The following is a 24111-nucleotide window of genomic DNA, read 5'->3' on the forward strand; positions in this document are numbered from 1 at the left end:
GATGCAAAAGGGGAGGGGGGGCTTTGCCAGGGGCAAGTGGCAGCAGGCTTAGCTGGATGTAATCTGTCTTTTCCTTCCTTCCTGGATACAGGCTCAGGCGAAAGATAAGTCCCCTGAGAGCATCCTGTGCTGAGACTTTAACAGGAGAGTGCTGTCTCCTCCTAGTGGCTAGTCAGGAGTAGGGATCGCGAAAGCAGCCTGGAGCAGAGGTTTGACAATGTTTTTTGTTTCAGAGTAACAGCCGTGTTAGTCTGTATTCGCAAAAAGAAAAGGAGGACTTGTGGCACTTTAGAGATTAACCAATTTATTTGAGCATGAGCTTTCGTGAGCTACAGCTCACTTCATCGGATGCATACTGTGGAAAGTGTAGAAGATCTTTTTATATACACACAAAGCATGAAACAATACCTCCTCCCACCCCACTCTCCTGCTGGTAATAGCTTATCTAAAGTGATCATCAAGTTGGGCCATTTCCAGCACAAATCCAGGTTTTCTCACCCTCCGCCCCCCCCCACACACACAAACTCACTCTCCTGCTGGTAATAGCCCATCCAAAGTGACCACTCTCTTCACAATGTGTATGATAATCAAGGTGGGCCATTTCCTGCACAAATCCAGGTTCTCTCACTCCCTCACTCCCCTCCAAAAACCACACACACAAACTCACTCTCATGCTGGTAATAGCCTATCCAAAGTGACCACTCTCCTTACAACGTGCATGAAAATCAAGGTGGGCCATTTCCAGCACAAATACAGGTTTTCCTCACCCCCCCCCCTTTTTTTCCAAAAAACACACACACACAAACTCACTCTCCTGCTGGTAATAGCTTATCCAAAGTGACCACTCTCCCTACAATGTGCATGATAATCAAGGTGGGCCATTTCCAGCACAAATCCAGGTTTTCTCACCCCCCCACCCCCATACACACACAAACTCACTCTCCTGCTGGTAATAGCTCATCCAAAGTGATCACTCTCCCTACAATGTGCATGATAATCAAGGTGGGCTATTTCCAGCAGAAATCCAGGTTTTCTACCCCCCCCCCCACCACCACCCTCAAAACACACACACAAACTCACTCTCCTGCTGGCAATAGCTCATCCAAACTGACCACGCTCCCCACAATGTGCATGACAATCAAGGTGGGCCATTTCCAGCATAAATCCAAGTTTAACCAGAACGACTGGGGGGGGAGGGGGTAGGAAAAAACAAGGGGAAATAGGCTACCTTGCATAATGACTTAGCCACTCCCAGTCTCTATTTAAGCCTAAATTAATAGTATCCAATTTGCAAATGAATTCCAATTCAGCAGTTTCTCGCTGGAGTCTGGATTTGAAGGTTTTTTGTTGTAAGATAGCGACCTTCATGTCTGTGATTGCGTGACCAGAGAGACTGAAGTGTTCTCCGACTGGTTTATGAATGTTATAATTCTTGACATCTGATTTGTGTCCATTTATTCTTTTACGTAGAGACTGTTCAGTTTGACCAATGTACATGGCAGAGGGGCATTGCTGGCACATGATGGCATATATCACATTGGTGGATGTGCAGGTGAACGAGCCTCTGATAGTGTGGCTGATGTTATTAGGCCCTGTGATGGTGTCCCCTGAATAGATATGTGGGCACAGTTGGCAACGGGCAATGTTTTTTGTGTGTGTCTGTCTCCCGCCCACAACCTCTGCCTTTACTGACTGGACGGGAAGTCCTGGAAATCCTTGGTGATCAACAGCCTTTGTGCCATTTTCTGAGACTGCTTGAAATTTCTACCCGATCTCTGTAACCCCAAACATGCAAACGTACCATAGCCCTGGTCCACACTTAAACATGAGATCGACTTCACTACGCCACTCAGGGCGATGAAAAATTTTGCACCCTGTGAGATGTAGTTAGGTCAACCCAACCGCCAGTGTAGATACAGCTAGGTCAATGGACAAATTCTTCCGTCAGTCTAGCTACTGCTTCTCGGAGAGGTGGATTAACTGGAAAAACCCCTTATGTCAATGTAGAAAGCATCTACGTTATAGCACTGCAGCTCCGTAGCTGTGCCGCTGGGGTACAGGCATACCCGTAGGCACAACCCCTGTCAAAAGAGGCAGGGCTATCTAATGGTTAAAGACAGGGGGCTAGGAGTCAGGACTCCTGGGCTCTGTTTCTAACCATGTGGAAGGAAATGTGCTATACCAATTTGGGTATGGGACTAAGAATCAGGATTCCAGGGTCTACTCCTGGTTCTGCCACTGACTCACTTTGTGACAAGTCCCTTAACCTGGGCAAGTCCCTTAACCTTTCTCTGAGCCTGGTTCCCCCTCATTAAAACTGGTGATCTAAACTCTATTTCAGGGAGCTGTTGTGAGGCTCCATCAATTCACACCTGTAGACAACGTTTATAGACACACCAGAGTCTGGTTTCAGCCCAATCCTGTAATCTTCCTCCTGAACTAGCCACGTTTCTTCTTCAAAGGGTAGCCAGGTGGGTTTAGCTTTAGGACCTCCCCAGTGCACTATCAGCAAACACCAAGCCCCATCTGTCTCTTCCCAGCATCCTGCTTCCCACGTTCCTAGGAATGCTGCTTATTCAGCAGGGAAAAAAGCCAATTTCAGGTCTTTTTCTCTCCTTCGATGAAAGGAGAGGAACATGTAATGGCTGATTACTGTGATTGTGTTTAGCTTGGGCTTCTGGGACTTGATGCTTCAGTGAACTGGGGGATATGCCAGAGCATGAGAAAGAGATCCACATGGCCATGTGCTGCCCCAGGTGGGCAGGAACAAAGGCGAAGCAGGACTAGAGACTACCTTGCTTGCTTAGACCTACCAAGTTTCTCCTCTGACCAAAATCCTGGTACTGGACTAGGCCTCTTAGAGATTATTGTTCTCTCCGTGTTCACATGCTCTGCACAATATCACACCCACAGCTCGGTACCACTATTCTATCCACCATCCCGAGTCATCCCACTAGAATCCAGAGTGAGGAGCATGCTAAAAGACTCGAAATTGATAGATGGCTCCAAGTACTCCCCCAGAGCCATTCCGCTGGCTGCCGTAATCTGAGAACACCCCAGCTCTGCCAACTCCTACGTCCTCTCCACTGCGTGCACCTTTGGGCCACATGACTCACATAGACTTCAAACCCTCTGGCCCCTGCTGGTGGTAGAGGTGCCAATAATTCCCCAGAGTACACGCTGCCGTCAGCCAGTTCGCCAAATGCCAGCCGCCTTGCTCTACGGGCACCCTTGCTGCGCCAACGGCTCCAGAACTGCAAGTTCACCCTCCCATGCCTCATTCTTTGCACTCTCCAGAGGACCCATCTATGTCACCCGCTATACCAGCCGGCCTTGGCATCTTCCACTGCCAACTACCCCATGTTAGAGAGCTTATTCCTTCACTCTCCCACTTCCCTGGTCCTTCTCGCATGAACAGAGAGCAACAATACCCGAAGTCCGAAGGTGCAAACAATTCGATGTTTATTGGGGTGAACTTCCAGCAAGCTTAAATACAAGTTCCTTTTTCCTTATTTTCGAATCCCAACTTACTTCCTGTTTGCCCCTAATTTATATAGTAATATTCTTAGCTATACCTTAACCAATCATTCTACTGAAATTTAACTAACCAATCCTAACATATTGTAACATGATTAGCTAACCAATTATATCCCACCACCTTAATTAGATTACACCCAGCAAAATTAATTATACAGCAGACAGAAACAATCACAGAACCAGACAGAGATTATACAGACAAACAATAGCAAAGTGGGAACTCTAATGACAAAACAATACAGAAGTGAGGATTTCACATCCCAGCTATTGATAAGTGAGTTCTTGCCAGACAGGATGCTATCAAACTAAGTTTCCTTTTACATTTTCTAGGCACTTCCCTTTCTCTGGAGGTGATAGGAATTATCAGGACAGGATTGTATTCAGGACAGGATTGTATTCCTAACAGCCCAATAGCACCTTCTTTCAATGTAGCTAGTTTGGAATGTGAGGATGTGACTGTTCGCTTCCTGGCTTATGGCTGCCTCTGCTGCTTAGCCAAAGGCCTTAGCCTAAGAACAGGGCCTCAAACTGTCACAGTAAGAGAAGGCCCTTACACCAGCAGACAGTGATTTTGATTCTTTCTTTTATACCTCTAGAACTAGCCAAGTGATAAGAATACCCCTAAATTCTTAAAGTACAGGCCTTTACAAACAGGCCTGAATATCTATATCCTAACACCCCATGCTGCTCAGAGCCCAGCACACTATCAAATGCCCTGCCAACTGCTCTGCCCTCCCCAGCCCCTTCCCCCCGTGCTCTTGCCAACCTACTCCAAGGTCTTCCCTGAAGCACAATGGAACATTCACCACCATGCTCACTGCCCTGCGGCTCTTGCCGTCAGTCGACACAGGCGTCACTGTCATCAGCCGTGTCAATCATCCCATACCAAAATGGTCCTTAAAGGTGCACGTGCCAGGCACCCCGTAGACCCACCTAGCCTGCACACCTTCTTGGTTTCAAGACGCTCCCTGCTATGAAAATACCCTTGCTCCTAGAGAGCACATAGGGGAAAGGAAGAAGAGTAAGGTGAACATCGCTTCTCCCAACTAGGAAAAGACACCTTTCAGAGATCACTTTCACCCTGTACAGTGGTGACTGCTGACTCTCTTACCGCATTAGGGCTAAGGATGCAACTATCAGGTGTGTGTGGGGGGGGGGGGGGGGGGGGGGGGGGTCTCTGATTTTCAGGTGCTCAGTAGGCAGATTTTCCAGAGACCTCAGCTGTCATTTAGGCACCTAAACGTGGGCCCGGTTCTCAAAGTGCTCAGCCCCCAGTGTGACACATACAGCCAGGTTTTCAAAAGAGCCATAACGGTGAGGGTTAAGATTCAGCCATGTTACCTTTTGTCTCTTCAAGCAGCTGCCCTTTAGCCACGCTTGGTTATTTCCACCACCGAAAATACTTAGAGATGCTTCTTTTGAAACTTCCTGTAATACCCTAACTGAGCAAGGCCCTGATTTTTAAAATTTCATTCCAAAGATCATCCAAGGCTCAAGTGAAGGGCACACACTTGACTAATACACATGACAAGCTCCCCACTACGAAGCAGTAGGGCGGAAACTTGAAAAGACCCGTGACCTCATTTGTTTAACACGCACAGAGTTTTCTACTCCTTCATTTCCATGATTCAGCGTTTCTGACAGCAATTAACTGCATAGCAACAGAATAACAGAATAAATTCAGGTTTGGGACAGGAATTCCCTGACTTGGCCAAAAGGTTTTGGTACGAGTGGGGAATGTGACCTTTCCTAGGGACACACTTACCTTGCAGAAGGCATGTGAGTGGAGGGACATCAGAGCAGTGCACCCTGAAGAAGCCTCTTTACCTTGAGCAGCTAGGTGGTTGAGGGTTGAAGCATCGACCTTTCTGGTGACAGCCTGACTCCGCAGAGTTTTCTGGGGGGAGCAGAAATCCCCTTCTGGGGATCCCTTTACAAGAAAGAGCGCTCTAGGGCAGTGCTATAATGACTCTTTGAAGGGGCCCTTCTGTGCTACAGTCAGGTTAGATCGTCCTTTTGGGGAACCTCTGCCCGGCAGAGAAGTTTACAGAGGGGTTGGTCCTTTTGGGGAACCCCTGCCCAGCAAAGAAGTTGAGAGGGGGGTTAGAGCATGGCCCTTTTGGGGAACCCCTGCCCAGCAGAGAAGTTGAGAGGGGGGTTGGAGCATGGCCCTTTTGGGGAACCCTTGCCCTGCAGAGAAATGGGGGAGGGGGTTGGTTGGTCATGGTGTTTTGCAGGATTCCCTGCCTGGCAGAGAAGTGTGGCGTGGGCTGGAGCATGGCTCTTTGCCCATCACACTGGCTGCCTGGCACCCGGCGGGAGAGAACAGAGGAGAGCCAAGCCCAAGCCAAACCCGAACCCCCTCAGGCACCAGCTCCGCCAACACGTGCATCCCCCGCGGCAGGACTACAATTCCCAAGAAGCCGTGCGCCTAGCGAGGCAGGGCCGAGGCCAATAGAGAGAGACTTTGCTCCGCGGCCGAGCCAGGACGCGGCCTGCCGGACGTTGTAGTCTAGCCAGCTTCGGCCTCGCCGGAGAGGGGCGAGCAGGAAGCGGCCGGAGAACTACGAATCCCAGAGTGCTTTGCGCCCGCGGGAGCCAATGAGAAGCGCTGGCAGAGGACTGCGCAGGCGCTGTTGGCTGGCCTTTCATGTGGAGGTCAGGGCTGTGGCCGAAGGTGAGCGGGGGAGGGGGTAGGTGGGGGTTCGGTCCGGTCCCTGCCGGGGCGGGGGGAGGGGGAAGGCCGGGGGCCAGAACCGGAGTGCGTGAGTCGCCCCGCCCCCCCGGGGGGATGGGAGCTGGGAGTGGGGCCTCCTTTGGCGGGAGAGCGGGGCTGGGGGGGGGGGGGGGGGGGGGGGGGGGGGGGGGGGGGGGGGGGGGGGGGGGGGGGGGGGGGGGGGGGGGGGGGGGGGGGGGGGGGGGGGTTGAGGGAGCTGGGAGGAGGATGGAGGGCTGGGAAGCGGGGTTGGAGAAGGGGGGGTTGCAGGGCCCTATGGGGAGCGGGGCTGGAGGAGGGAGGGGGGGTTGGTGGTCCCTGGGGGAGTTGGGAAGAAAGAGACGCGGGGCTGGAGGGGGAGGAGCGGGGCTGGAGGAGGGAGGGCCCTGGGGGAGTTGGGAAGGAAGAGATGTGGGGCTGGAGGAGGAGGGAGACTGGGGGGCCCTGGGGGAGCGGGGCTGGGGTGCTGGAGAAGGGGGGTTGGAGAGCCCTGGAGGTGGGGGTTGGAGGCGGAGCGGGGCTGGGGATGGGGGTTGCAGGGCCCTATGGGGAGCGGGGCTGGAGGAGGGAGTGGGGGTTGAAGGTCCCTGGGGGAGTTGGGAAGGAAGAGATGTGGGGCTGGAGGGGGAGGAGCGGTGCTGGAGGAGGGAGGGGGTGTTGGGGAGGGCCCTGGGGGAGTTGGGAAGGAAGAGATGTGGGGGGGGAGGAGGAGGAGGGGACTGGGGGGCCCTGGAGGAGCGGGGCTGGGGAAGGGGGGGTTGGAGGGCCCTGGGGGAGTTGGGAAGGATGGGGATGTGGGAGGTTGGCAAGCTTGGGGGCTGGTGCCGGGGGAAGGGTGGGGGGCAGGATTTGGAGGCCCTGTGGGGGAGGACAAAGCAGTGGAGCCCTAGCGACGGGATGTCTCTGGAAGGAAGCACGGTAAGGTGAGGAGAGGAGGAGCATTTCAGGGCCTTACCCTGGTGTGGGGGCGTGGAGTGGATTGAAATCTGTGGCCTTTGCAGGGTCTGAGCTCTGGGAGTCTGGAGCCCTAGGATAAGGGAAGGGGAGCTCCACGGAGAGGCTAGTCTGAGGTGTTGGGCTATGCAAGGGGATTTGTGGGACCAGCGGGTGCGGTGAAGGAAAGCGGCGTTTCCGTGGGAAGGGGACAACCTTCAACTAGGATTGAGGTGAGATCTGACTGGGACGGGAGCCTGGGGCTGCAGCTATTCCTGCTGTGATGAATGCTGTCAGTGGGGATGGGAGTTATTTATTGCTCTGTCCGACAGAGAGAGAGGGGAAAACCTAGGCTCCTTGTGTAGTACCTTTCTAATATGTTTACTGGATTTTTGCAGGTGTGACTCTGCAAAGAGGCTGCAGTTGGACTGACAAATGGCTTCCAGACTCTTTGAGAACATTGGCAAATTTGGTTTGGGATTAGCCATTGCAGGGGGAGTTGTCAACTCCGCTCTCTATAATGGTGAGGAGCAGAAGAGATGGAGCTGAAATAATCTTTCTCTACTAAAAATTAGTGAAGCTGAGATATTTATAAGAGAGTATAAACTTGCCTTGGGATAGTTCTTAAGATCAGCTACTCTGAGGATTGGGAGAACTAATTAATTGGCCTTCCTGGCCTTCATTTTTGGTTGCTCTGCTCCTTGTGTTGTCACTCACACCAGGGCAAAATGGGTGTACGACATTAGCATTCTTAACTTCTAGTATTTGATACCAGTGTAACTGACAACACAAGGTGCAGAAAAACAGTGAATCAAATCTCCTGCCTAGAAAACTATCTTCTGTGGTGTTCTTGAAAGGAGACTGGTCTAGTGATTGAAAGTAGGGGACTAGGAGCCAGAAGTTGTTTTTTTGTTTGCTCTCCTACTGACTGACATGCTTGACTTTGGGCAAGTGACTTAACTTATTTGTACCTCAGTTTCCCCATGTAAAATAAGAATACTTGATTAGCCCCTGGGAGTTGGAGAGGCTTAACTAATGTGGATAGGCCTCTGATATCCTCTGTGAAGTGTTTTGGTAATGTGCAACGTATGATCAATGGTAATGGTTAAAGTTGTATTTGATGTGCTCTTTTTTCTCCTCTAGTCGATGGAGGACACAGAGCCGTTATCTTTGATCGATTCCGTGGTGTTCAAGATGTGGTGGTAGGAGAAGGAACCCACTTTCTCATCCCCTGGGTACAGAAACCAATCATCTTTGATTGTCGTTCCCGCCCACGTAATGTCCCTGTCATCACTGGCAGCAAAGGTGAGCGTTCCGGGCAAGTGGCAGCTGTGAGAGCAACATTGGTGGTGTTCGCTCAGAGTCCCTTAGGGTACGTCAACACTGCAATTAGACACCCGAGGCTAGTCCATGCCAGCTTGTGTAGACATACCCTTAGTGCCCATGTCAACTAGGGCTCAGTTCTGCAAAATGCTGGCTGCCTTGTACTCCCCATGAAGGTAATGGCAGAAGGTTTTCAGTGCCTCGCAGGATAGTGCCTCAAAGTTAAGGCCCTGCGAGATTGTAGCTCCTCGAAGCACCTCTTTGATCATATGTCCTGTCCCTTATTCTCATGTTGCTTTTGGGTGACTTAGTAAAGTAAACTAACAGGGATGGGATCCCTGGGACAAAATAGGGCTAAGTAGGCAGGGCCAGAGGAATGGTAAGGCCTGATTTTCATGGTCTGTATCCTTACAGAAAATCATAATCAGGATAGGGCTCTTGTCCTTTCTGGTGTGGCAATTCTATGGGTGCTGGCGTCAGTCTGGCATGTGGCCTCTGCCAGCAGTCTGTTCTGTGATGGGTAGTGATAGGGAACCCTTTCCTCAGGCCTTCAGGTTGTCCTTTAAAGACAGTTTCCCCATACGTAGAGTAGGGTAAATAATTCCCAGCCTCAGAAGCAAGACAAAGGTTAAGTCAAGTTTGTAAAAGGTGTTGAGATCCCCAGTGAAAGAGACGACAGAAGGATAAATTGGGCAGGAGAGCAAACTTTGGGGGAGGGAAGAGATCTGAACACATTTGTCCTTCCCTGTTCGGTGACCGTGGAAGAGCAATCACGTGCCATCCCTTGTCCCTGTGATATGCTGTCTAACTCATGCACCTATCTCTGCAGATCTACAGAATGTGAACATCACACTGCGTATCTTGTTTAGACCAGTTGCTGCCCAGTTACCTCGAATTTTCACTAGCCTCGGGGAGGATTATGACGAGCGCGTACTACCGTCCATCACCACCGAGATCCTGAAGTCTGTTGTGGTAAGGACCATGCAACAGTTTGTGCCAGTTGTGATGCTGTGATCTTCCTCTAGCAGTGAGAGACCTAATTTAGCATGGATCATTCAATGCTTCAGACTAGAGACACCCTCCTGCAAGTTGTCCTCCAGAGAATGAAGATGGTCATACTGCTGTTTGCTTCTCTGCCATCCCCGTTTGGGAAGAGTTGATAGTTGCGTCAGATACAGTCTTGTCGAGCATGATGGGGAGCTGAGTTCATTTTGGTGCTCCTCAAAACTGTTCACTCTTGAGTGGGGCTATCTTCAGCCCCCTCTCCAGCCTCGAATTGCTGTGGGGCTTCCCAGCCTCTCCAGCAAAGGGAGTCCCTCTTCCCACCTCTGTATGTACAATACTTAAACTCACCCACTGAGTACTTTCAGTACAGCTCTCACACTATCATGTAGGCCCTGCTGGGCAGTCACTGCTGTAGCTTGTGCTTAAAGAATTGATGGGAGCCTGTTTCATTCAATGGAACAGGTAACTCAGCGTTTCCTGCTCTTTGGGTGTGGGGACACCAGATTAATCTGGGGGTCGGGGGTGTGTGTGCAGGATCTGAGGAAAGCTGAATGAACCCTGATTTACATGCACTCTGCACACCTGTTTGCTTCACCCCTTGGCATCGGGTGCAGGCAGCTCCTTGAAAACTGCTCACCTTCCCTTTCAGCTCTCCTAGCTGGCTGTCAAGAAGCTTCAGGCAGCCCCCACCCCAACCTAGGCTTCTCTTCCCCAGTCTTGTAGCATTAAGCTGCAAAAACATGTGGCCTTCTGGAAAGTGGAGGGAGAGGAGCCACACGTTACAAACACACCATAGGGAGAAAAAAGAAAGGGGAGTGTGGGTGGGGGCTGGGACAGGGACAAGAGAAAGAAGAACAAAGGACGATAGGAATTGGATGGAGAGGGGGAATAGCAGCAGGAACTGTACTGGTATAATAGGGTATGGCATAAGGGGCACAAAGAGTGTCCTTGAAAATCAGTTGCAAGTAGACGCCAACTGAAAAGGTCTGGAATTCTCTTTTAGGCTGCAGCCTCCAAAACCTCCTTGTCTGTGGTGGGGAAAGCTGGGTGGAGAAGCTCAAGATATTGTGAGCTTTCCTTCGTTAGAATCTGCATGTTGTTTTTGCATGTCTGTTTCCCCTCTCACTTCTGCTGCTCGTCCTGGCTTCAGGCTCGTTTTGACGCAGGAGAGCTGATCACACAGAGAGAGCTGGTGTCCAGGCAAGTGAGTGAAGACCTCACGGAGCGAGCAGATACCTTTGGCCTCATCCTAGATGACGTTTCCTTGGTAAGAGCTCTCTCTTTTTAGGAGTCTGCTCGGATAAGAGCCAGTGAGAGTGTAGCGGGGTAGCTAGAGCAGGGGACTGAAGGTTGGGACTTGTGGTTTTTAATCCAATGTCTGGGGAGGAATGTGATGCATTGGGTAAGTCTACACTGCAATAAAATACGCATGTCTGGCCTGAGTCAGCTGACTCAAGCTGTGGGGCTAGACTCTGCATGAGGGTGGTGTCTCGGGGCTTGTGCTGGAGCCCAAACATCTACACCAGTGATTCTCAAACTTTTGTACTGGTGACCCCTTTCACATAGCAAGCCTCTGAGTGCAACCCCCACCCCTTATAAGTTAAAAAACCTTTTTAATTAACACCATTATAAATGCTGGAGGCGAAGCAGGGTTTGGGGTGGAGGCTGACAGCTCGTGACCCTCCCATGTAATAACCTCACGACCCCCTGAGGGGTCCCGACCCCCAGTGTGAGAACTCCTGGTCTACACTGCTATTTTTTAGCCCTGCAGAGTCTAGCCCCATGTCAGCTGACATGGGAGCTGACCCTTGGTGTCACAGGTTTTTGGGTTTTTTTGCAGTGTAGACATAGCATCAGTGGCTAGGACAGGGTGCTGATAGTTAAAGTTACTGTCAACGGCTCTGTTATTGAGTTACTGTGACTTGAGCAAATCCTTGAGGACCTGGCCCATACTGACTTGCTGGCTGGCAACTGTGCCTCCGTTTATAAACTGTTTAGGGATTCTTGTGGAAGGCCCTAGATGTGCGTAAGGGGATCTCTCACCAGGGCTTCTGTAAGCCTGCAGAAGGACAAGCTACAGGACCCTGAGCGCCCAGTAAAAAAAAATCCAAACCTTGTTTGGCATCTTTCCCTTCAGTTTTCTGTCAATAATTAATTCCTCCCTGTTCTGAGACCATCCTTGAAGTGAGCTCTGTTCTAGTGCTTGTTGTAAACTGAAACCCTTTGTCATCTGGCCCTTTATTACGCGCATTGCTTCCTGGGATTTCCCTACGATAGCCTATCAGAGCATACTCTGGACTTGGCTTTGGATGTGCAGGATGTGTTCCTTAGAAAAACACTCTCTTGGTGAGGTGTGTTCCCTGTCCCAGTATTTCCCTCCTGGAAGTGAGTATTGGCTCTTTCTGCCTGATGTGGCTGCCTTCTGAACATGCTGCTGGGGGAGGCTCACCTTTTCCCCATTGCATCTCGGCAGAGTGCAGCTGTTCAAACAGTGTGCTGAGAATACAAGTACAGAATTGAGCGGGAAAGGTAGGTCAGTTTCAGGACAGCTTGACCTACAATGAGCTCCACCTACTGGCTTCATTGGGAAGTTACAATAGGCTTTTTCTGGGAGGCTAGTGTCATGTTTCTTTGAGTCTAAAGCCTACTGTGGGAGGATTCCATTACCCAGATTTTTTTTTTTTTTTTTTTGCGTTAGGTGGTTTTACTTAGTAAATGCTTTACAGCTCTGTCCCCCACCCCACCACCCATTAAATTCAAAACCGAAACCAGCTGAAGGGAGAAACTGAGTCAAACCTGACTGAAGAGGCTGCTGCTCTATTCACATCAATGGAGCTATGCCTGTTTCCATCAGATCTGAGTTCAGACTGTAGAACATGGTGTGGCTCTCCTTCTTGGTCCAGTGTACCAAATAGGATCTCTGAGGAAGAGGGACCTCCTTCCTCTTCTCTCCTCCAGCTTCAGTGATACAGGCAGGTTTCCTGCCTGTCAGATGGTGAGTGGTTCCTAGCAGCAGAAATGTCCTAATGGGTACTCTCATCTTGCTCATTTCTCTCCTCCCCTGCCCCAGACACATCTGACCTTTGGGAAAGAGTTCACGGAGGCAGTAGAATTGAAGCAGGTGGCCCAGCAGGAAGCAGAGAGAGCCAGATTCATAGTGGAAAAGGTGAGTGCCCGTGGACGACTTTAGGCTGCGGACTGATTCCAATGTCATCCAGTTCCTACCCTGACTAGTAACATTCATTTGTCCAATGGTCTGAAGCGTTTAAGTCTGCTCTGACCAGGAATTCCTGCCACAGAACGGACAGGCTCAATCTGTTCTTAAGTCACACTCCAAAGCTTCCACTCTTCTGAAATCAGCTGTGGTGTTTCTACCAAACTTACTGAATAGCAATGTTCTCTGGAGGTTTTTTAAAGGGGGGAGTGTCCTCTCTTGCAAGAGCTGGGGTGAGAGATTGAGGGTGCTCAGATTCTGCTTCTGACTTGCTGAATCTTTGAAACAGTCGGGTAAGCTCTCCATGTGCCAGTCTGGAGAATGGGCATAGTACCTACTTCAGGTGGGTGCTGTGTGGCTTAATTCTTTGCATTGTACTGGGAGATCCTTGGCTGATCTGAGCACAAAGCATGGTAAGTTTCAATAGAAAATAGTCTTGTTTAAAAACTCCTGAGCAGTGTTGGAAACACAAGTTTCATGTTGACCCATGCTGAAAGTGAAACTGAATGGAAACAAAGTGAAACTAACCATTCCAGTTGTAAGAAGGTAACGAAGCAAGTCTGTGCACCTTTACCTGGGATCTCTTACCTTCCCAGTATCCCTCTTTCCTTGTCCGTTAATGACCTGTCTGAGCTCCCTTGTTAAGGCTGTTTGTGCGGGAGAGGGGAAGTTCAGGTCTTAAATCATCAAGGACGGCAGTTGCATTTTCCTCCTGCTTTTCAGGTTCTTCAGTCCATCTTTTTCGCTTCCCTTGCAGGCTGAGCAGCAGAAAAAGGCAGCTGTCATTACTGCCGAGGGGGACTCCATCGCGGCCGAGCTGGTTGCCACCTCGCTGACCGCAGCTGGTGATGGCCTGATTGAACTCCGCAAGCTGGAGGCAGCCGAAGACATCGCTTACCAGCTCTCACGGTCCCGCAACATCACCTACCTGCCGTCAGGCCAGTCGGTGCTGCTCCAGCTGCCCCAGTGAACGTAGCTTTGCAGCCAGTCATTACCTAATCGCCTCTAAATAATCCCTTAAACAAAAAAATCATTGAGATTTCCTGATTGGGTAAAGCAAAGGAAACAAAATTAAATGCATCCTCAATCGAGTCCTTAATCGCATAACGCTCGGCTCTCTTTGACGAGAATACTGAGTTTCTCCAACAGCCTTGTACACTCAGTGCAGAAGCTGCAATGGTCAGTAAACTAGATGGAAGAAATTGCCCCTTTTCCAACAGTTTGAGGAGTGCCATGAGGGGAATGTCTTGTGTTCGCTTCTTGGATGAATCCGTAGAAGCTCAGGCCATTCTCTGTTGACCATAGAAATTCTGTACCAATGAGATTTCACTGTCTTACTTCACAAAGCATGGTCAATACAGGCAATGGCACGCATGCCCTGGACTACCGCTGTTTGTCCCTGCTGCCTGCAGAAAGGGAATGGGAGTGCTGAGGGCCTTCTTCCTTGGTCAGCCCAGTGTTTTGCAGGTGTGAGCTGAAGCTAAGAGGACATCTGTTGTCAGGTTAGCAGCTCTGCTCTGACTGGCTTTCTGAACTGTGGCATTGTAGGCAGGAGGTGTATCCTTATGGCATGTCTGTGGGTGTCGGAACAGCTGAGTTCCACCCCAAAAGGTGGAACTTTCCTGATGTAGAAGTGAAGCTATTTCTACTATACAGGAAACATTCCTTCTGTGCATAATGAAATAGTTCCCTCTCCGCCTCCTCCACCTCCTTGGTGCCCCGATTCCAGTGACTCCCTGTTGTACACCAGGTTGTACTAAGGTTGGTAAATGTGCTTGCATTTGTGTCTACTTCGGACAAAGAAGGTCTGACTTAATGTTCCACAGTTCAGACAGTCTGATCTTGGCAGTATGATTTGCTGCAGCACCAGCGCTGTGTTTTTATTTAGGGAACCTGAATTACAATGAGGATGTGAAAGACGAAATTGTATAACCCAGCCTTCAATAAATGAAACCACAACCCTGCCCAGCTCTCTCATGTTCGTTTCTTAAAAGACCGAAGTTCTGAAGAAAGGTGCTTCTTGCTGTTGCTATTTCAGGACACGAAGCAAAAAGTCCCCAGCAGCAAGGTTCTCTCTGGCTCAAAAGAAGGGTGTGCCTTGAACAGAACAAATTGCTTTTGGTTAAATAAAACTTAGCCTGAGCAATGGAGTTCTTGAATTAAAACTTGAGCCATCTTCCACCAGAAAATACTAACCTTCACGTGTCCGTTGCTGGGCTTCCTGTTTGTACTTAGTGTGAGAATCAAAATGCCCTGAGAAGCTGGGGTGAGACTCTTCGCTGAAACCAGTGAATAGAAGACATCTTGCAAGGCTTCCGCTGCAAAGATGCACCAACTGGATTTCCAGAGGTTAGAGGACTAATGCATCTCAATTCTGGGGGTAGAGCACTAGACTGGGAATTGGACTTGGGGTCTAGTACCAGCTGTGCCATTGATCTACTGTGTAGCCTTGGGCAAGTAACTTCACCTCCCTGCACATCAGTTTGTCCATCTGTTAAGTGACTCTTATCACCTTCCTTCATACAGTGCGTGGCAGAGCTCTAAGATCTATTAGTTGTAGGCAGCACCCAAAACTCCCAGGCCTGGACCATGCCCCCATTGTGCTAAGTGGTGTACAAACCCAGAACAAAGAGAGAGCCCCAAAGAGCTTACATATAATACACTGACTACATCTCACTCCCCAGAGTAAAAACAATTCCTGGCTGGTTGCTGGAGCTCAGAAAGGGAGAGCCTTTTCTCTTTTTATACAGTCCAGCTCAGTTCTAACCTGAGAATTTCTACAGGCCAAAAAAGGGTATTGCTGTGGCTGAATGGCTTTCTCCCAGGTGAAAACTACCCCCATGAGAGCATCACCCCACCTTCCACTCCCAACTCTTTCCTCTGAGGACAAGAGTCAATTCCACATCGGTATCAGCCTTCAAGGTGAAAGGCTTTTTAAAAAACTCATTCATTGCATGGTATCATTTGGGCTACTGGTTACCTCGCTGGCAACAAGGTCTGCAGGGTGGTACCACTTAAAGTTACTGCTCCAGATAGCTGAGACATCCTGATGGAATGGTGGCACTTGAAAGAACTAAGTTCTACAAGGCAGAGCCACCACAGAACAGAAGGGCTAAGTTTAAAATTACTTTGCCACAAAATACTGCAGTAGTCGCTCAAGAGACCCTTTCTTTTCCTCTTCCCCCACTTCTTATCTGATGTGGAGCTTGCCTTATTTGCCACCACCTCATCAGCAAAGTGCAGAGCCCTCAGACCACCCTCAAATCTGGTCAGAGAGCAGTTGTGAGTGATGTGTGACATTATCCATCTTTGGCCGCAGTCACAGGTGGCATCCTTTCATTAGCCTCTAGTGTGAAGCCTAGCTGCATATAGACCCCAGCCCATTCAAAATCGGTTCAGAAGGGCCCAGGACCGGCACGGCAAATCAAAGCCAGGTACACACATGGTCAGGTCAGTTACAAGAGACTGGTTTCTGACCTCCGCTACAGAACATTCTTCTCGCTACAGTGATATCACAGAGAAATCTGAGCAGGGCAAGTGGGCCCACAATGGGTACCTCGCTGATAAGTGCCCTCTTGGGTGGTCAAAGCAGCTTGGGTTTGCTCTGATCTTCTCAACCATTCTGGCTGTAGCAGCCTCACGCCAGATGTGTGGAGGAGCGATGTTGCTTAATATGGGGAACCACGATATTAGTATGGGTCGAATCGTGCCAGTTACAATGCGCATGGTTGAATATAGCTGTGTGTCACCAACTTGACGTGGGATGAATGGAGCCAGACTGGAGCACCATATGCTGCTGCAGAGTATCAGGGATTAAGCAGATGATTGGAGAGTTTGAGCCTTTGCTCCCCATAGAGTGCTGACCAATTTGTTTAGCAGATGGTTACATGACCTCACCAGGATGCAGTTTTCCTCAGAAGGTTAAGTTATATGAGATCTATCTAGGGTTATTCCAAGGTAGACTGGGTGGGATTTGTTTCAAGTGATGACCATTGAGAAAGCTATTCAGTTCTTTTGCTCTTCTGGCACTGTAAAGATGGAACATACTTGAAACTGTCTTAGTCACATTTGGTTGTCAGTGCCACCAACCACGGTATTTGGCCATCTTAATCACGTCAACGTTTAGAGCGTCTTCAAGTCTGGGGCATGACCGTGCTTGGACGCCAAAACAAATATCTCCCCCACTGGCAGCATCTCCTTTGTTCTAAAGGAAGCACCCATTAAGCATGAGTGAAGTGCAGTCTCAATGAAATGCTTTAGCACTGGCCCCTCTCACTCCACTACGTTTCTGTCGTGGTGTAAACACCTGGCTAGTAGGACCAGATCTGAGAATGCTGCCTTGATTTAATCTGATGGCCACTTTTGATCCTTGCAGTGGAATCCGCATGAAGGTAAAAGGCTGCCTGTCCCATCCAGTCCTCTTTCTGCTGCCAAGGTAAGATCTTTCAGTGATGAAGTGCCTGAGCTTTCAAAGTATTTTAAACATCTGAGCAGAAAGGTACATAATTCCCAAATAACTTCCAGACCTGCTTTCCCCTCTACTGGTCCCATTCTTTAGTTCTGGGTTTTATTGCTTTAGACAGTCTTTTAAGGAAGCTTCCACTCTTCTCCCATGGCCCTCTTTAAAGACCCTTAGTGCTTCCTGCATTTCTCTAGATTAAGTTTCATGCGCCAGGTGCTGGGCTCAGAACAGTGGATCTGAAATCCCTTTCTCAGCTTCTGTTGTTCTGTGTTACTTCTTCCTCCAGTTTCATGTTTTCAGCGAAGTGGAACGCTTCCTGCTGCTTTTGCTGTTAGCCTCACTGGAGGAGATGACTGAAGGCCCGAATGGTGGCCTCTGGGCCTTATTATTCACTATTTCCTCCACTTTTGGATGTAATTCTTTTCACAAATGTTCTCTAGCTGTTAACTGCCCTGTTACCCTACCTCCAGCTGCCTCTGGTTTTAAGCCAGAGCTGCCAGGAGCCTGAGAATTTCAAAGCTCCTCTTGAAAGCTGCATCTGTCCCACCACGTGCAGGGAGAATCTCTTGGCTATCCCGTGACTACAGTAGTTTCCCAGGTTGGTAGAACATGTGGCACCATGTCTCCTGGCCAAGCTCCAGCAGTGGGCAATGACCCCAAAATCAGGGACATGAGAAAAATAGCAGCATAGGAAGCTTGAAATGAGGGCTGGGTAAGTGGGTGGCTTGGGGGATCAGGGTAGGATACAGAGCCTCTATGCTGATGGATGCTGCTTTGATTGAGTTCAGCTGTAACAAAGCCATCGGCATCTCGTGGGCTATGACAGCCGAGCTTGGAGCTGTCAGCCCAGTTCTGTGTACAGTTGTCCATGTCACCCCAAAACACCACCCTAATTAGCAGCCTCCCTGACAGTCTCAGCAGAGAACTCCAGGCCTGAATTGAGCCAAAGACTGATCTTCCCTCCTCTCTTCACTTCCCCACCCCCTGAAGCTGGGAGCTTCTATAACCAAGGTTAAGATGCTGGCAGGGCAGGCTGGAGGACACTTGCAGTGCCATGACCCATTCTGTACTTGGCCTGAGGGGTTTAGAGAGGACTTCAGGCTCAGGTCGCATCAAGCCAGCAACTCCCAGCAGAATTCTTGTAAAAATCAGCAGCCCAATACCCTCTTGAAGAATGTGGCTTTCTCTTGGTTCAGCATTTATGATGTAAATAACAAATAATAAAAGTGAAACACCAGCAAGGACTAAGATGCAAGAAAGTCAAAAAATGGGGACAGGTTAGAGGCATGTACATCTTGAGCTTCTCAGTGCAACGTGGGTTATTTTGTTACCGCGATCTCCAGTTAAAGCACACTGTTTCTTATTCCCCTCTCTCCTTTCTGTTAACACCCTCCTCCAGCTACTGAGGAGTCCTATGGGAGCCCCCCTAGGCTTAATTTGGCTTGAGTTGCTAGACCCACCTGTCTCTATCCTTTCCTACCTAAGAAAGGGATTCTGTATTAGTGGAGAGACAGCCATAGCAGAGTGCATGCAATCATTGGGAAGTTATGAAAGAAGAACTGACTCAGTGGTAGTTAGAGGTGCTGGACTGGCACCCTTGAAGGAGGCAGTCCGATCTCTACTAACCAGCAGAACTGGTGCAGCCTGGAAAGTCGCAGCACTAGCTTCCTCCATCTTGCTTCACCAACATGGTTGAAGCCTGTTCCTGAGAGATCAGCCTTAGGCAGCGAGGAAACCATGGTACTTGCCTATCATCCAAAGGTGCCAAGCATGGAGGTAATTTTGTGCTAGAATCCAACATGAGTAAGTGGTGACCAAAGATGGATGGTGGTTGGGTGAGCTAGCTGAAATGAAGTTGAAAGACCTCTAGTTAATTCTCAGTAGATAAGGTGTCTGCAATCAAAAACCACTATCACCACTAATGGGCATCCTTCTCAGAAAAGGGAATTGACCGAACCATGAAGACTCAACTCCCTTCTCCCTGCCATATTTGGTCTCTCCACCAGGTATGTGTCCACCTCACATCAATGCATCTGTTCCGTGAATGTTGGAGGGAACTCCAGGCACGTCACCATCACTAAAAATATACTAGAAACAAAAACGGAAGTTGCTCAAAGCAATACCTAGTCCAGAATCTTTCCTGTTTATTGTTCCATACCAACAACAAAAAATGCCTCTGTTTCTCCAGAGTCTCCCTGTAGCTACCTACCCCACCGACTGACACGGACAGCAACATCGTGTTCGGACAAAATCCATAGCTCCTCCAGTTTCTTACGGGTATCTGTGTGAAGATAGTTTAGACGCTGAAAGTCAGAGGGGCTCTTTCACCAGATGGGAAATGAGGGCTGCAGCCTCCAGCCAGGACAGGCCATTTCATTCACCGAGAAGCACAGATCTACAGAGGGAACAATATGTTTTTCACAGACCCGCACTGTGCTGGTAGAGCGGGGGGGGGGGGGGGGGGGGGGGGCAGTCATGATCAGGCCTTGTCCTTTTAGCACCACTAGATGGCAGCAATAAATCTTAGGAGCAGAGCAGAACTTGTGGCCAGGGAAGGAAAAGAAAAGAAAGAAGGTGTTTCCCTTGCAATCAGGGCAGGTGAGTAAATAGGTCAAGGTACCCTCAGAGGAGAAAGGTTCTTCCCAGACCTTGAGGGCAAAGACAATACTGAGAAAGTGCTGGGCCAGCACTAAACATGCAAACCACTGGTGTGAAATCTGTCACACGGTCATGTGCAAACAAAGTTTGGGTGCTCAGCTGCCTGTTTAACCCCTTCTGTGCCAGGCTATCCCATTAAACCCGTGATACCAGACGCCTTGCCAGGGCAGGCTTTTCCAAACCAATCTCCCTTGCTCATTTCACTGGTTTACTGCTACTATACTAAGGCGTCTCATTCAAGTTATGCTGCCCTTTTCCCTGTTTAATACATCTCGTGCCATGCTTTTGGTAGCTACAACAGTTGTATCTTTCAGAGTAACAGCCGTGTTAGTCTGTATTTGCAAAAAGAAAAGGAGGACTTGTGGCACCTTAGAGACTAACCAATTTATTTGAGCATAAGCTTTCGTGAGCTACAGCTCACTTCATCGGCTCACGAAAGCTTATGCTCAAATAAACTGGTTAGTCTCTAAGGTGCCACAAGTCCTCCTTTTCTAGTTGTATCTTTGGTCACATCTACACAGCACAGAGTACCTGTGCCCGGGCACTCGCATGTGAAACCTGTGCTTGCCAAGCATGTTGCATTGGTACGTCCACCCCTACCAGGGTAGCTGCATCTACTCTGGAAGTGCAGGCTCCTGTCTGATGCTCGGGCTCCTGCGGACATACATGTGGCAGGGTTCTTCGCGCCTCACTAGCAGGTGCCATTCTAGGATTTGTTTATGGATTGTGGGAGACCTTGTCTGTCCTGCCTGTGTGGAACTGTTCTCAGCTCTCCAAAACAGTCAATAGCCGGCTCCTTGTTTAATCCTCCTTTCCCCTGCCAATTTCCATGCCCGACATGGCAGCATCCCCTGTGCACGCCTGATTCTGGAGATACAATATTTCTCACAACAGCTGCCTCACACCTTATCCCTAGTGGTGAATTCAGTTGCAGGAAGTTTCTTGCACCCAGTGTCCAGGAGCAAATCCAGCTGCAAGATTTTTGCCTGATGGTGAATCCACAAGCAGGAAGAAAAGAGGTGGTGTTGAAAGCATGTCGTTCTTGCACGTCCAATGCAGCACCTCTCATTCCACAGTAGACTGCGGCTTGGAATCTACTTGGGATCTTCTCACAGCTGCTCCATAGAGGGATAGAAATGATAAAACCAAGAGCTGGAGAGGAGAAATTTTAAGCTGTGCAGGGATTACACCAATCCTGTTGTGCTGGAGTCCTGCTGGCTAGAGTTAATTTATCGGAGGCAGAGGAATCCACCAGGACCCAGTACTCTTATTTATTTGATCCGTTCTGCACAATTTGTTTAAATGAATGTAGAACTGGTAGACGGTGCTAGCCTGGAAGCCTTTAAGACCAGGGGTCTCAAACACGCGGCGTTATTTCCTGTGGCCCGCCATAGGCGCCGACTCCACCAGCAGCCAAGCTCCCCTCACCCCCAGCCCCCCCTCCAACACCCCCCAAGCGTGCCGCGTCCCCGCTCCTCCGCCTACCTCCCAGTGCTTCCCGCCGCCAAACAGCTGTTTGGCAGTGCTTAGCACTTTCCCGGGGGGAGGGGGAAGGCGCAGGGATGTAGCAAGCTCAAGGGAAGAGGGGAAGAAGAGGTAGGGCCGGGGTGGGGATCTGGGGAAGGGGTTGGAATAGGGGCAGGGAGGGGGCAGAGTTTGGGCGGGGACTTTGGGACAGGGGTTGGAATGGGGGTGGCCACAGGGTGGGAAGTGGCAGGATAGGGGTGGGGCCTCATGGACTAGACGAGCAGTCTGAGATACGAAGTTCAGCATGTATGATTCTTTGCTGTGAGTAGTTGGGAAGATGTTTGTTAAAAGTGGCAATGTATTTTGTACGAATAGTTACTTTAAAAAGTTCCTGCCATTACTGCGATGTTGATAGACTGTTAGTGTAGATCATCATCAGTGTTACTGACCACGTAAGGAATAGTTACAGATGTTTATATTTTATTAAAACCCCTCTTCGCATTACAGTTTTTAAAAAGTGAATACATTGACTTTTAATAGCATACTATATTGCTTTTCATTTTTGACTATACTTTTGTATCGCTGTGTGAAAAGGTTTCAGTGATGCGGCCCTCTGGCCAATGTACTAGTCCTCGTGTGGCCTTCGTGGTGATTTGAGTTTGAAATCCCTGGTCTGGGGGTTAAAGAACAAGGTGGACCTTGAAATCCAGAGCTATTCCACTCACCTTAGGTATTGGTTTCCATCTTCCCATTTTTAATGATGTTGACCCACCTAATGAGGGGCCTGTGAGAATTCATTAGTTTATGCCTGCATATGAGATTCTTGGGGGGGGGGGGGGGGGGGGAGTGCTAGCTAAGACAATGTATTAGGTTCATTGTTCTTGCCACTGGGTGACCTCAATAAAAACGTGGTCCACTTACAAGCCAAAAAAAGATACACATCAGTTCTCCAGCAATTTGAAAGTTCATCTGGGTTCTTTCTGCCCCAGACAGCCTTGCCAGTAATAACAATCCTGCACTCAGACCACAGATGATGCATGAAGTGAAATGAAACCTATCTCATTCTCCTGTAGCCAGTTGGGGTCTGAGCCAATCAGGAAGGAGGGACAGACGTTGTGTGGCATTCGTATCTATTGTAGCCAGTCACGATCGAGGATTTAGGAGCAGGACTTTGCACTTTTGCCCTTATCTATCTATCTATCAATCAGATGGAGGATTTATGGCTAATTGGAATTTGGCTTTTAAAACATGCTGGTGTATGAGGCATGCGGACAATGGAGCCTCTCTCTGTGAGAATTTCTCTCTTAGGCCCCCTATTAAGAAGCTAGTTATCCTAGCAGGACTGGTCTACAAGCACAGTTGCACCACCAGGTGTGATTCAAACACTGGTGCAACATTGGGCACAGACACTCATATCAGTTTAAACCTGGTTTACAGCAGTTTAGCTCGTGTCTGTAAGCATGAGTGTCCACACACCAAGTTGCACCGGTTTATCTTAAATCGGTTTTTAAACCAATTTAAGTTAAGTCAGGGCAACTTCTGTGGGTAGGCAAGCCCTTAGTGCTATGCCAACTATTTGCTTTAAGACCAAGGTCCTGTATTTATTTAGCCACAGAACAGGGACAGCAGTATATGCTTAATCCCAGCATTTCGCCACCAACATCTCTCAGGCCTGAGCTGGATGCCCCATATCTTGGGCCAGCGGAGACTTCCAACAAGAGACAACGGGGGCCAAGTGCACTGGTGCTTTTCCAAGGAGGAACTAGACTGAGAACTGCCAAACTTATTTCACAAAAGCTGCCCGTGGGCAATCACCTGGTCACCGGCTCCAGTCACTGCTGACCTAGGATGGGTGTAGCTAAGGTGAAGGTCTCCATCCCTTCTCTCCCTTGTTTTAAGTGTCCCAAGATGATTTGATAGTTGAGATTTTTCATATGGAGGAAGATGTCAACCTGCATCTTTATAATTTCTCTGATGTTAATTTGCATAGCTGTGCTCTAGTCTCTCGAAGGCTGCTCGCAGGCTCACTTATCACTCAGAACAACCAAACACACTTTTGTTCAGCACAAACAAACAGGAAACTGCCTGATTTCCTCTCTGCCTCACCTCCCCTCCCGCCCCCCCCCTGATTTTTTAAAATAGATAACCAGTTCACCTGATTTGTGAAGAGAAGACCATGCGTAACCATACAGCCAGACATCATCAGAGCAGTTGTAACTTGGAACTTAGCCGTCAAACAGAAAACATGCTTCCTCTCTGTTGCAGCAGCTGCCGGAGCTGAACTCTATCCAGGTAAGGATGCTCCCTGGGTTTGCTGTACCGTGTATCATAGAGCACAGCTGAAGGGTATGTTTTATAGCCATTAGGGCTGGGGACTGTAAGGCAAGACCTAGGGTCTGGTTCATCGTTGCTTTGCAGCTGGTGGAGTAGTTCACAGTGGCAGTATAAAACACCACCACGCTGAGGTGCAGAGAGTGAGAAATACACTGCACTGGAAAAGTGGGGGAGAAGGGAGTGAGCAAAGCTCTGAACCGAGCTGTAACCAAATCTAACCTGGAGGTGGCTAGATCTGAAGATCTTAAATTCTTGGGGCCTAATTCTGCATAGTCACACCAGTGTCAGTCAGGATTAACTCCACTGAAGTCTGATCCTAACTCCATCGATACAACAGGCCTTGACTTTCCTACCACAACCATTTTACAACAGCGTAACTCCGTTGAGGTCAATGGAGCTACTCCTGATTTACGCCATGGAAAACAAAACTCAGGACTATCAGCCTTCCTGAGTGACCACATC

General features: G+C 49.3%; 2 protein-coding genes across 3 annotated transcripts in view; both read left to right on the top strand.

Moving 5' to 3' along the window:
• Positions 1-5973: 5973 nt before the first annotated feature.
• PHB (prohibitin) lies at positions 5974-14692 on the top strand. 2 transcript variants are annotated; one of them, XM_007061910.4, is made up of 7 exons: positions 5974-6214; positions 7585-7709; positions 8330-8491; positions 9339-9481; positions 10665-10781; positions 12585-12680; positions 13486-14692. In XM_007061910.4, the coding sequence occupies exons 2-7, from the start codon at positions 7622-7624 to the stop codon at positions 13696-13698; spliced, it is 819 nt and encodes a 272-aa protein (XP_007061972.2). In that variant the 5' UTR covers positions 5974-6214; positions 7585-7621; the 3' UTR covers positions 13699-14692. The 2 variants fall into 2 exon arrangements, with proteins under 2 accessions (XP_007061972.2, XP_043392685.1); XM_043536750.1 differs by having other exon boundaries at positions 6198-6302.
• Positions 14693-14815: 123 nt separating this feature from the next.
• Positions 14816-24111, top strand: part of ZNF652 (zinc finger protein 652) — a 52189-nt gene continuing 42893 nt past the window's right edge. The window contains exons 1-3 of the mRNA XM_037886664.2: positions 14816-15077; positions 17104-17163; positions 23458-23607. The gene's annotated coding sequence lies outside the window, so the exon portion shown is untranslated. The remainder of the gene's footprint in view (positions 15078-17103; positions 17164-23457; positions 23608-24111) is intronic.

Source organism: Chelonia mydas, chromosome 27 (assembly GCF_015237465.2).
Source record: "Chelonia mydas isolate rCheMyd1 chromosome 27, rCheMyd1.pri.v2, whole genome shotgun sequence".
In the NCBI taxonomy this organism is placed as follows: Eukaryota; Metazoa; Chordata; order Testudines; family Cheloniidae; genus Chelonia; species Chelonia mydas.